The sequence below is a fragment of the Nilaparvata lugens genome, chromosome 9 (assembly GCF_014356525.2).
Source record: "Nilaparvata lugens isolate BPH chromosome 9, ASM1435652v1, whole genome shotgun sequence".
NCBI lineage: Eukaryota > Metazoa > Arthropoda > Insecta > Hemiptera > Delphacidae > Nilaparvata > Nilaparvata lugens.
The window spans coordinates 560497-575196 of record NC_052512.1 but is presented as its reverse complement, the minus strand read 5'-3'; the positions used below and the strand labels follow the sequence as shown (position 1 = coordinate 575196).

General features: G+C 34.2%; 2 protein-coding genes across 2 annotated transcripts in view; both read right to left on the bottom strand.

Annotated features, from left to right (window-relative positions):
• Positions 1-2606: 2606 nt before the first annotated feature.
• Positions 2607-14700, bottom strand: part of LOC111052429 — a 48598-nt gene continuing 36504 nt past the window's right edge. The window contains exon 2 of the mRNA XM_039435368.1: positions 2607-2731. Within this exon, the coding sequence (XP_039291302.1) occupies positions 2616-2731 (116 nt within the window). The 3' untranslated portion in view covers positions 2607-2615. The remainder of the gene's footprint in view (positions 2732-14700) is intronic.
• On the bottom strand, positions 5346-6661 carry LOC120352987. The gene is made up of 2 exons (XM_039435363.1): positions 6458-6661; positions 5346-5745 (listed from the first exon to the last, which is right to left on the bottom strand). Exons 1-2 carry the CDS (start codon positions 6581-6583, stop codon positions 5464-5466), a joined length of 408 nt encoding a protein of 135 aa, XP_039291297.1. The 5' UTR covers positions 6584-6661; the 3' UTR covers positions 5346-5463.

The window sequence follows — 14700 nt, the reverse complement described above, 5'->3', positions numbered from 1 at the left end:
GGAGTGAGGATTCAGAGCTCTTTGAGATGGGCTTCAGAGGTTGACCTATTGGAGAATGAAGCATTGTTTGCATCGAGAGCATACGTATTCAACAAGAAGTAATGTGAATGATTTCCAGCTACCGAGAATTAGATTAGACCTGGTAGGAAGAGGCTCTTGGTTCAGGGGTATGGAAATGTTCAATTTGCTTCAATCTTACTTGAAGGATGACACTACTAATGGATGTTTTTTAAATAGATTGAAGTATTATCTTGTCAATAGCTGCCCATACAAGGTTGAAGAACTATTTCAACCATAGATCTCTCGTTTTTTATACCTAACTGTTTCTTGACTCAAGTAACTTTCATCCTATTATGTAACTTCATCCTATTATGAAACTTTTCATAGTTTTTGACGTGTTTCTATGTCTTATGATTGTAATGTTTGTAATTGTTTTATTGTATTCTTATTATTGACATGTCATGGCTTGATAAATATTGTATTTATGCAAACAAATGTGACGAATAAAGATCTTATCTTATCTTATCTTACCTAGCAAGGTAGCCCTTGTTAGAGGTATCCAGAAATTTCATGATGAGGAGATACTTGCAAGTTCCATGTGGTGTCAGTAAATTTATTCATGGTTATCCTTCTAGGGATGATGCAAATGATAATTTGAGAATTGCGGCGCGTCGTGCCTCCCGTGTGCTTTGAGCTTCACAGTGACAATAATGAACACTAGCAGGGACAGGGGTGCCCACAAGGGGGGGGGCATGGCGCATTTTGCGTCATCAACATTTTTGGGGGGGCATGATTTTTATTATTTTCATGTCAAAATTTGAATCATGGCTACAAAATCAAGGTATTAAATAGAGATATCCGAATGTAGTAATTTTAAGCCTATGAGTTTGAAGGTAAATCTTTGACTAAAATAAATTATAACTTCATCATCCACTATTATTCTGATTTCCTTTGCTTAATTTTAATTTTTAATGGTCCTGTGTTTGAGTTTCCTTGCTGTAGCAACCTAATTTTCTTAAAAGCACAATGATAAGTTGAATTGTAATGTACATTTTAATCTAATAATTATTTTAATTTCGAGGCGTTTCATGATGATATCAATGTCTCTGAAATGGGAATGCAATTATCAACAACATCGCAAACTCTAGTGAATTTGACAGAAGAAAAAACTTCTCTTGTCAAAAATTTGCGAAAAATATCAAATGAAGCCAATTTCAATCTTTCAAATTTACACCCTATTTACCACACAGTAATCAAGTAATATTTTTCACAACTGTAGGCTACTCATATAAAATAGTATGATAATATATTTAGTATTCCAATAAAACATTTAGTTTTTGAAAAAAGTGATATTTCAAGCCCCAAAATCCATTGAAGAATTGCCGAATTTGTTGATCAAGAGATGCAATTGATGATGATAAAGTTCAATTGCGCCGTGAACATAGATAATTTGATCTTAATCAAGTGCAATATTTTATAAAACGTTTGGAGACAAAATTCGCGTTGCCAGAACATACATAGAAATGTACTCATAAATCATTCGTGAACAGTACAGGGGAAATACTTTCACCATTGAAAATATTCATTGGCCCCCATGCAAAGCCTATGGTAGTAATTGGAATACTGTGTATCCTTTCCTGCTCAAATCAACATGTACTGTAGCCTACAGAAAAGTCACGACATGCAAATTGGAGAATTTTCTCATTTTCAATTGATATCTTCTCATTTACAGTGAACGATTTCTCAAATATAATTCACTATCTCAATTACATGTGATGACTTCCCAAATACGATTGACTATTCTATCTACATTTATGGCATTCTCTCAATTATAAGTGACTATTCTCAAATACAATTAACTTGATACTTTCTCAAATACAATTGGAAAAAGTGTAGTTAACCTCACTCCTCCCAAGCGTTCTTATCAAAGCTTTTCTGATACATTGATATGAGAATAACGCTTATTGCTTGAATTCATATCTCAACTTGAGAAAAACTGAATTCAAGCTCATTATGAATATATAAGGTTGATTTTTGAAAATCTGAATTATTTGAATGTCAATGAGTGTTGAAACGAAATAAATTTGACGTAGCAGATATTTGACTGTATGATCAATCTAATCTGTCGAAAAACTGCTGAATTTATAATTGGAAAAACGTTGAAGATGTATCAGATAACTAACCAAGCTTCTATAAGATTAAATTGTACAAAGTTTGAATTCAAAGTCATCTTTTTATCTTGTATCAGTCTTTATTCAGAAGCGGTTGATTATGTTGAGTATTATGGAAAATAAAAAGATGAATGTTTCAATTGGGTAAAACTTTTGAATTGGGATTTTATCTATGTAATAATTGAAGGGAATCTGATAGGATACATTTTTCCACAAACCTGTCCTCATTTGTTTCTTTCAAAAAAATTAATAAGATATGATTTGAATGCCTCTTTGAAAATATCACAAATTTTCCAATACATTGTTATATAGTTGCTCTATTATTGGAATAATGTATTTTCAGAATAGGAATTTGAAATTGTTGGGTAGAAAACTCTGTTCTTTGATCAGCATCATGAACGTCTCCATGAATGACCTCGCCATTCAGAGTCATACCAATCTTTCTCAAGGAGAGAGAAACTGTGATGATTCTTTTACCTTAGGATCCACCATCTTCTGGTATACAGGTCTTCCTGCTTTGCCTACCATATTTATATCATCATTCAATGAAACACCATTTACTGAAAAAGGTTGAAACTCTATGAAATTCGTTGTGTTTAACATTTTCAAATATTATCGGAATAGCTGACATGGATGAACAATTAATATTATTTTATTGGACGAGCGTTAGCGAAGTTCTCACTTCGACTAGAGCCGAAAGTCGTTTTCAGTCTGTATGTTCGACAAGAACTTCAGACAGAATTAATCAATCAGCTTTAAATTTTGAACACGAGTTCTTTTAGAACCATTTCACAGGTCAAGTTCTTAGGATAACAAAATAGACTCCTTCGTCCTTTTTCAGGATATAAAAATAACATTGAAAGTGCATATGAAAAAAAAGGGTTTTGATTTATCATTCATCAGTCAGCTGGAATTATTTGCATGCTATTTCTGTAATTTTTCCATCCATTTAAAGAATGTTATTATTTGGCAGAAGACTCTCGCCTATTTTTTGTCTTCGTCTTTCGTGTCTTTCTTCTCACTTGGAAGCTCACTGCCAACATTCGCCTATTCGCTCACTAAGACGAGGACAATAAAGTGCAGACTTTCAATTATAAAACAAACAATAACCAGTAGTTCTGTGAACAGTAGACCGCGCGCAGTTATGAACCGCAGCATCCTTTTATACTGTCCATCAGAGTGAATCCTGTCTGTATGTCGTGTCAGCGAGATATCAGTGTGAAAACGGCTAATGGCTGTTGAGATTAGTGTATCAAAAATGCTAACATCAAAAGCTAATCTCCCTCAAGACATACTGGCAACAGGACAGCCCAAGTTCAAAGCAGAGAAAGTTCGAGAGACAATACTTGTTATTTCAGTTATTTATTGCATGCGTTATTGCACGCAATCAATAGTTCATTTATTTATTTATTCACAATGGAGCCAACGGGTTTCCCCAAATTTGTCTTCTTAACAATAAAACTTGTACAGAAACAAATGGAAAGAGAAAAATAATGATAAAAATAGTACATACTTATGCAATAATAAATAATACAAAACAACAAAATACTACCTAATTCAAAAATGAAAAATACAAAGATATCAAATACTTATGAAAAAAGTAAAAATAAGACAAACAGAGAATCCAAAATTCCAAAACTTATGAAAATTAAAGAATATGATAACAAGAGGAGTGAAAATAGAAAATCGTATAAGTGCCAAAATGGAAATTTCTCATCAGAGCTAAAAAACAATTTAAACACTAACAGAATATATTTTTTCACTAACAGGTATTTTTTTATTTAATTATACACTCTTACTGACTTATCTAACATATTTATTTTTTTACAATACAACAGAATTAACCTTAAAAAATATTTTATGAAGCAAGTTTTGAAAATAATACAATGTCATGTTCATTTTCGTTGAAAACAATATAAGTCCAATTTTTGTAATATGGAAATGAACAGTGTCTATTCACACAAATTGTTATAAAATGAGTGATATTTCTCCTCCATAAACTCCAACATTGAAAGTAAGTCTTTTTTCTTTTCACCACTCACACTATTCGTCATAGTCAACCTCGGTAGGCTGCTTAAACTTGCAACATGATCAAGAGTTTTGCCCTTTTTGAATACTGTTTCAATTTTCCAGTCCTCTATTTCATTAAGTTTATTTCTTGTTAACATTTTTGGAAGATTTTCATTACAAATGCGGATCCACTGAACTTTAGTATATGGAATTTTGAATTGATGAAAGAATCAGAAACAGATGAGATATTGAAAAAATCTTCTTCACTCATTTGTATAACTTTAAACGGTTTAGTTATTCTTGTTGTTCTTACTACTTCTTGAATTGATTTACAGTGATTTACAGTCAGATTCACATCATTGATTTACAGTGTCGTTTTCTTCTTCCTATAAGGCCAAAATCCCTGTCACATGGCATATAACTGTGGCCAGATATAAGAAATTTTATATTGATTCTATCAAAACATCCTTTAGCAACTAAATAGATTGCTGCCATCAGCAACATTCTATTTTTATTTTGTCCGACGCAGTTATCACACCGCAGTTTTCACATTTTTCTTTGTTGAGAACTGTTCATGCTGCAAAACTTTGAGGAAGCAAGAACATACTTCGTTACCCCCACGACCTGAAATTCCCTCATCCCACATACACATATAACTGTTTCCAGTGTCACCAATATGGACACATAGGTTGTAATTGGATAACTGCCGTTTATAAAGCATGTCACTGCTGTGAGTTAGGGTGGGACAAAATGACACCTGCTGCATGTCAATCGAAACACAACAATATTACTCTGGGGCAATTGCGACTCATTCATTCTGTTATTCATCAACATGAGTGCATTCTGAGCTTTTTTTTGATGTAAGGTAAGCTCAGTTCGAAGAGAAAAGTGCTCACGGGTAGTCTTGTTACATAATTTATCCTCGCATTCGACCTGTCACAAACCCTACATATATCAGTCTTTGGAGTGCCAAAAGCCAACTTGCGATAGTATTTTTTGAATACTTTTTGGTAATATCGATAAGATACTTTGGATTCTGGATGAAGATCTTTGAATGCACAATACATCCTATGGTAATTTAAATCAGAAGAAAGGTACTCCTTTGCACTTTTTTGTCTTCCATAGTGGCTTTCTTCTCTTGGGAACTATCAATATGTTTTCGAATCAAGCTGCAGTCTTCCTCAGTAAATTTTCTGTGTGCTTGTGCGAGTTAGGGTTCTTTCCTCTCTTGTCACTGTATGCAACATCTCCTAATTTCTTCTTAGTGTTGAGTGTCTGCAATCTACTGTTTGTTAATCCGAATATGTATTTGAAGGTCTTGGCACATACCTGTTTGTATGAGGCCAGTACCGGTAGGAACAGTATATATCATTGTTGATTGTCGCTTACTCTCTGTAGGATCTTCATATTTTCCATGCCGCCTCCTAGAAACTGGAACTATTTCCACCCGATTCATAAGGTATGTCCCCTGCTGTTTTTCTGAAAGTCGATATAGTTCAATGAATAGCATCTCCTTGGCCTCTTTAGTAAGTTGTCTGCATTTATATTTACACTTGCAAGTAGCCTGTAACATAATAAATTCAAATTTTCATTAGTAACCTACTTACTATTCAGAAGGATCTTATACTTTTTAGAAAGCATAATAAAGTATTATGAAGAATGAAACAACAAAATAAAGATAAATAATTCAATTAAATTCTACAATATATTGCAGACAACTCCATTAGGTTCACCTTGATGTATTCCATTCATATGTGTTGTCTATTTCTAGTAAGGTATAGTGTCAACTGAAATGTAGATTCAACTGTTTTTTATCAATATATTGGCATTATTCGGCTGCAGTACAGTAGTTGAGGTTACCTTATATTCATATTTTTTTAAATTTTGATATATTGAATTCAGGTCAGATTAGTTAGTTTAAAAATTCTACAGAATGTCAAATATCAATATTGAGTAACCTCAGCTACTGTATTACAATCCATTATCTATTATAAGAACCGAAGCTTTTTTACATTGTTGATATTTTTATTCTGTAAGTTGGGCTAGAAATATTTTGTCAGTAAGGGTTCCTATCCATTCACATTTATGCTGAGTTGAGCTTAAACCAGCTATAATAATCAATGCCCAACTGTACAGTGTAATGGACTGTGAGCTTCAATTTAAATTTATTTAAAGAGTTATTAGTACCGTATTGTACAATATTAGATAATAAAATTTCAATATTGCCGTATGATATGCATGTCTTTTGAGATGAAATATTAAAGAAATTCACTTACTTCATCAGGTGGTAACTGTTTTCCTGGTTTTCGAATGCCTTTTGAAGTTGAGTATGGCTTTCCCTGCAACCTCAATTTTTTATTATTTTCTTGAGATTTACGCTTTGACAATGATAATTCTTCCATTGTTATTAATCTAATAAATTGCAATCATCACAATGCACTACCGGAAACGAGAAACAAGAAACGTGCTTTGTCGTTTGATCTTGCTCAGCTGTCCGAATTTGGAACTACTGCCACACAAATCAACGGCCACTTGTATGATTCTCTACAAAAATTCAATGTGGAGTTGTATGTGCTGCACTCTGTCATCATGTATAGCAACTAGTTCGAATGTCGTTTGGCACTTGCACTGTTTTCTACTGTATAGGCGCTGTGACATAGAATAACTTATTTAAATGTTTGAATGTTTAAATGTTTAAATGTTCCAATGTTTGAATGTTCAAATGTTCATAAAAGAGTAAAATTAAATCGAAAATGGATAAAAATAAATCAGGAGACCTCCCACCTACTCTGGAGTGCATATATGATGTGCACAACAGTGGGGGACCATCAGTGTTCAGTCAAGAGCCATACAAGACACATCTCCTTTTCAGTTATTACTGTTCTAGAATCTAGCGTTTTAGACATTGCAGTACAGCCACACACTTCTCTCTGTGAAGTATCCTAGGACACAGCCACTCGCCGCCGTTTTAATCTTCAATTGTGTGAAAAATGTTAGTACACAAGGGTTTTTTATTGTCTGTTTTGAAAAGAGGTAGAGGAAATTGTTTTCAAGATAAAGCTGCATTGAATAATATGGCTAATTCACTTATATCCCCTTTAGTGTTGCTATCTTATAATAAAACACTTATTGAGATGGGCTGCTTTTAAATTAATAAAACAGAATAAAACTTGTAGCACCCTTTATTTATTAAAAAACTTAAAACCTAGGTAAACCGAAACTAGTTGTTCAATTATTTTAAGTTTTTCAATAAATAAAGGGTGCTACAAGTTTTATTTTGTTTTATTAATCTATCTTATAATGTATTACATAGCATATTTGTGAATAAGTGTGTTTCTGCCTTTCGAGCTCTGTGATCAATAAGTTAGCAGATCCATATGATTGTAGACAATGAACTGTAGCTAACTACAGTTACTAGTAACTTCTTCCGACCTAACCTAACCTTACCTCAAAATATTGATTTCAACATTGTTCTTTCTGAACAAACTACCATCTTATGATGGTTTTCAGTAGCATATATATAGTAATTATGTGCCGAACTGGGGAAAAATTATCTCATAATATTGTGAGAAAATTATTCCACAGTATTGTGAGAACATTATTCCACAATTTTGTACAAAAATTTTTGACACTATTTTACAATATTGTGAGAACATAAGGGTACAGTTATACTATGTGCAAGCTTGCTCAAATAAGCACTTTCAAGCTGGTACCTAGTTCCAACTTACAGGTGAAAAACATTTTTTTTTTCAAATGGATGAAACACACGTTATGATGTGCTCGGAGAGAATGGAACTAACTCTGCATTATTCATGGATCATTTTATTCTCTCTGTGCATGTCATAAGGTGTTCTATGCATGTTACCAGATTCTGATTTTACCTGTGAGTTTTCACTACCAGCTTGAAAGCGCTTATATGAGCAAACTTGCTAATAGTGTAACTGTAACCTCATTTCACAATTTAAAAAAATATATTATAAATAAATTTTTGCAATTTTGTGAATTTCAATTTATATTTTCAACAATATCGAGGTTTCAGGGATTGATTATTCAATTAAAAACCGTAATTATAATCAATTTCTAATTTATTGTTTATGATGTCAGTAAATTGAACATGTAGACACGTTTTATAATCTATTCTGTCACTACTACTATATTCTTATCTATTCGAGAGGTTCATCTTCACAATCGATGTCGATTATTGTTGTTGTAGCTGGTGTTGATGGCTGATTCCTGGAAAAAATGAAAATAATAAAAAAATCAGAAACATAGTTCGACTCTGCAGCTACCGGACCAGGAAGATGATCTTCGACGCTAAGAGGAAGCTGAAGGGTTCAAGCGTCACCATTTGCGAGGATCTGACTGTGGAGCGTCTCAAGATCCTCAATGCTGCAGCCGACCAGCATGGGCACAGGATGTCTGGTCATCTGATGGGAGGATTAAGATCTCTATCGGTGAGGGAGGATCCATGAGGGTCCACACAGTCGAGAGGATGACCGACCTTCAAAAAATAGAGGTAATTAAATCATTTCAGGATTCGATGACTAAGGTGCCCTTCACTACATAATAGGAAATTCGTATTAATAGATTTCACAGTAGATATACCTTGGCATTTTTCATAAGCTGGCTTTCTGTTCTATAATGAATCTTTCCACTGCTATTTATGATTATATATGAGGCAATTATTTCAAACTGAAGAGATCCACATTTGTTAATACTGATTAATAATTATTTATCTTGATATTAATTCCCAAAACTACGTTCAATGCATCATCTACTCTACTCCAGAGGGTACTAAGAAAATCATTATCTCTATTCTTTTTAATAATTACATCTCTTACCAAAATTATTTCCATAATTAATAATTATTTTCGAATGCTGAATTTCAAATAAATTGGATGATTAACATACATTATAGATATAGATGTAATCTATATGTATAGATGGTAATCTCTTCTATATTAGGTGTACATAATGATATCTTCTACTATTGCCACAGCTCGAACAATAAAAGCTAATGTGTGAAGAGTTATGATGGAACAGAGGGGTGGGTAGTCTGTCCATATGCTTATAAAGGGGCTGTGTTTCATTTAACGTTATCTTAGACATTCATCACTAAAATATAACAGTACTCAATTTACTACTTTTATCGTTATTGCAACTCCCAATTGTCAATTATACTTCTAAAACTATATAATATTTTTTAAACTTCACTGTTCAATCCTATTTAAATCTCATCTGAAATAATCTAGCTCTTTCTCAAGCATCTCCTCTACTTCTTATTTCTCTTTCCCATTTCTTGATTTTTGCAATGATGATTATTATTCTTTTCTATTCTTCTTCGTCTCCTTCCTCTTCTTCTTCTCCTTCTCTTTCTTTCTCTTTTCTTCTTCTTCTTCTTTCCTTGATTAATTCAAGATCACAATACAATGTTCTATTTCTCATTCTATAGTTCAGTTTCATAATTCCTTCTCAATTGTGCACATTCCTTCTTTTTCTTATCTTCTCCCCCATTATTATCATTATTTCCCCACTAGCTATTCAACATGCTCATATGTTTTTTCTCTTCTATCTCTATTATTTCTCTTTCTATCTGATTACTTTCCACTAATATCCATATTTGATATTCGGTTCTTTCTCACATTAAATCATACTATTCCTTTTTCATTTTATGCAAATATTATTCATTATCAGTTGTATTATGTATCTTTACAATTGATAACTTTCTTTAAAGATTTTTCGTTTTTCTGCTGGCTTTTTCTTCTCATTTGCAGTTTTTGATGGATCCCATCTCGCTCTATCTCCACCTTGAACACGATCTTCCACTACTGGATTCCATCTCTCTCCGTCACCACTTGGACTCGATCTTCCCCCTACTGTATTCCTACTAGCACAATCTTCACTTCGACTTGATCTTCACTACTGGATACCTTCTCGCTCTACCTCCACTCGGAATCGATTCTTCCACTACTGGATACCTACTCGCTCTATCTCAACTTGGACTAGATCTCCCACTACCAGTTCTTCCTCAATCTTCATCTTATTCACCATTAGGATTATTCATCACCGTAACTCCACAGATCACAACATCTACATCTTATTGATGTGTTTAGTGAATTTTTTGAACTAGTTTTTTTAAATAGTGAAGGGAGCCGAACTGTCAAGGCATACAGGATGCACTTGAATCAAGAGACTTTTTCATTCAGGTTATGTTTTATCAGTTTCATCCCCATTTTCCCCATCATGTGTCATTCTGAGGTCGTTTCACGATGGTCTGCTGCTTCATGATGCCTCTCACTGACATGTCAGCTCGCTCGCCCTCAAGTAGGTACATTATTTCAATAATAGTAATAATGACGCAGGTATGTTTCTAGCAAATAAGCTCCACTCTTCCAAGAAACTTTTCAAGGCTGCTCACCTTAACGTCCAATCCCTCAGCTGCTACATTGATGAACTCAGAGCAATCTTCCGTTTTCAGGACTTCAATATAATTGGAATTCCGAATCATTTTTGAAGCCTAGTATTTCATCAAATTTTGTTGCATTACCTGGATATAATCTTTTCCGGAATGATAGATTAAATGAAGGTTGTGGGGTGCAGCAATTTATGTGAAAGATGATATCAAAACAAAAGTTTTAATCACATCTAAACAAGAGTATTGTTCCAGACCAGAGTTTATGCTACTTGAATTATCCTTATCCTTAGTACTGATGAATCACTCGTTGGTATCTGTTATCGCCCACCAAAAATAGGTCATTTTACAGATTTCGAAAATGCCTTGCTTTCTCTTATGACTTGTTATAGCCGTTACTAGTTATGGGGGATATGAACACCGACTTGAACATGACAAATCATAACTTTGACTACTTTCAACTGACTACTATTTTCCAATGCCTAAACATGACTATTTTACCTCTCGATCCAGCTCATCATACTAATGAATCTGACGCACTCATTGACCTTCTCATTGTTAGTGATCCTAATGAGGTTGTTCAGCAGGCCAATCCCAGTCCCAGCTATTTCTGGACATGATTTGATCTACTGTGTACTTTCTCATAAGATACCTAAGCCAGAACAGAGAATTATCACTTATAGAGACTTCAAAAACTTTGATGAAGCCGCCTTCCTGACTGATGTGGCTCAGACTCCATGGCATCAAATTGAAGCGTTACCCTCAGTTGATGACATGGTCAAGATATTCGAGAATTGGACTCTGACTTTGTATGACAAACATGCACCTTATGTGACAAGGATGATTAATAGAAAACGACGAGTACCGTGGATGACTGAAGACATACTCAAGTTGACGGGACGTAGAGACAAAGCACATAGAAAATTTAAAAAGACATTTGACTTGGACAGTTTGATAGAGTATAGGAGCCTTAGAAATAGAGTTGACCAGGAATTACAGAACTCAAAGATTAGGTACTTGAATTCGTTTATGACAAACGATAGACAAGACTCTAAATCACTTTGGCAGGGAATGAAAGAATTCGGCTTGGCAAACAGGAATCAAATCCACTAATTGACTTACCATTGAACAATATAAATGACCATTTCGTTTCACACTCTAACCAACACGACGAAGTTGTCATTGCTAATCATATCAATGATCTTGGAGAGCAAACTTACAAACTTAGATTTACCAATAAATTACTGATCAATTTCATTTTCATCCAATCTCAGAAGAAGACACTTTCAGAGCAATTCAACTTATTCATAGTAATGCTACGGGTGTAGACAAAATTCCTATTACATTCATCAAGAAGATGTTATTTGCTGTTTTACCAACCATTACATACATTTTCAACAAGTCACTTGAAGAAGGCAATTCCCCTGAAAACTGGAAGTTTGCTCTGGTTCGCCCTCTAAATAAAGTTCCATCACCCAATAAAGTTGAAGATTCTAGACCAATCAGTATTCACCTGCATTGTCCAAAGTGCTGGAAAGACTCATTCTTGCTCAAGTTATGAAATTTCTAGACAACAATAGTAAGCTTCATAACTTTCAATCAGGCTTTAGAAAATTCAATTCAACTGAGACAGCTCTGCTTCGTGTAAGGTCAGCTATGGACCAAAGAGAATGCACCATCCTCACCCTATTTGATTTTTCTAAAGCATTTGATACTGTTGATCATACAGTCCTTCTGAATAAGTTGGCTATTCTTGGTTTCAGTCACAACTTGTTAGTTTGGTTTAAATCCTATCCATTAGGTCGGAAACAATGTGTATCTGTCGGTGACAAAAAGTCTACTTGGAAAAACGTTATGCATGGAGTACCACAAGGTTCAATTTTAGGCCCTCTCATCTTCACTTTGTATGCTGATGACCTTTCTTCCATTATCAAATTCTCCAGTTTCTATACTTATGCAGACGACCTTCAAATCTATTCAAGCTGTCCCATAACAAAAATTAATGAAACAGTTGGAATAATTAATCAGGATATCGATTCGATAGTGGAATGGACAAAGAAAAATGGCCTCAAGCTTAATCCCATCAAAACACAACCCATTATAATTAGATATTCTTGTCTTATAAACAATATTGACCTTGAATCGATTCACAAAATTAGTATGGATGGTAATGACATTCCTTACTGTAGCTCAGTTGAAAATTTAGGCATTATTATGGATAATACTCTTGACTGGTCAGAACAAGTGAACAAAACTTGTAAAAAGGTATTCTCAGCCATGCATTCATTAAAGAAAATGCACGATATTCTCCCTAGAAACATTATTATTGGTTCAATCTCTCATCTTCCCACATTTAATGTATTGTAATTCTGTTCTTAATGATATCCAAGTCACTCTGAATGATAAATTACAGCGGTGCCAAAATTATTGTCTACGTTTTGTCTACTCTCTCCAATGCCATGATCATATCACTCCAGCCCACATTGCTAGTTGAACATTAAAGCTTTCCAATCAAAGGCTTTTTCGAATAGTCAAGCTTGTTAGAGATACCTTGAAATACGGTAATCCGAACTATTTTAAAGATGATTTCAAATGTGTCTCTGAAGGTAGGAGGATAGATGCTTCACATACTAGAGCCGGAAAAAGTACTTTAAGGATACCCAATCATCGAACTACTATTTTCACAAAATCCTTCTTAGTCAGTGCCTGTCGTGCATGGAATGCACTTCCTGTTTCTATCAGGTCCATCAAGAGCCGAAGAGCCGAGCGAGCTTCATCCTGACTTTAAAAAACCATCTTTTGGAACAAATGACTGAAACTGTCCGGCCCTAGAACGATCACATGACAACCATCCCCCACCCATCCCACAAATACAAACCTTTAAACCTGTTATAGAATGAATTTATATATATATATATATATATATATATATATATATATATATATATAATATAAACTCATGTTATTTTAATTATCCACTGCATACTGCTCTATATTACTGAAAGTTGATTACCCTGATCTACTTTCAGCCTACTTCATTTTATTAATCAATAATTATTGATTAATAATTAATACCTATATAACTATACCTATCTATATAATTATTCTACTCTATCAATTTTCTGTTTTTATTTCTCTTAAATATTTATATTAATTAAAACTTTTACATATTTCCATTAATAAATAAATTCTTAGTTTAATTAATTAAACTAACGTTTTGATAGAGAGCTAGTGGGGAGAATATTTTTAATATTCTTTCCAGTTGTTGTTCAGAGCTTGAAGCGAACGGACGTAAATTCGGAGCTCCTAATCTTATCTTCTTCCGTCAACACAGTAAACTACCGGTATGATTTGTTGAGAGTTTATTCCTGTTAACAGCCGTGCAGTTTATTTCGTATAGTTTAAAACTCAAATAACATCTACCTATATCGTGCGGTCCAAGTATTTTCTAAAAGTTAAAATCATTGCAAAATGAGCTCGTGTGGGATTTGCAGTCAACAGGTGGTGCGAACATCAAAATCGAAAATTCGTTGCTCGAACTGTCAGGGCCTGTTTCACGGTGGATGTGTCGGGCTTGATGAGAACGATATTGAAACCCTAAGTGATAAATTATGGAGCTGCCCAATATGTGTTAAACGAGTTCGTCGAGAAAGAGCCATGTCAGATTCGACTCCAGTCAAATCAAACCCACAAGTAGCGACAGGTTCAGCAGCGCAGGGAGACCCAATTACACTTGATCAAATGAATCAGCTACTCGAAAAGATGAAGGATGAACTCTATACGAAACTGAGCGCCGAGATAGATACTTGTAAAGCTATGTTGGAGGCAAGCGCACAGGACATGATCGTGCAAAAGGAGCAGATTTCATCTTTAAAGAGCGAGAATGCGACGTTGAGGGCCAGACTTAGAGAGACGGAACTGCAGCAGGATGAACTGGATCAGTACGGACGACGAAATACGGTTGAAGTGCATGGTATACCAGAAATTAAAAACGAAAACATTCCGGATCATATTATTAATATTGGAAAGGTGCTAAACGTGAATTTAGACTATTCTTCAATAGATGCGTGTCACCGGCTACCAAAAAGAAGAAATCAACCAAAAACA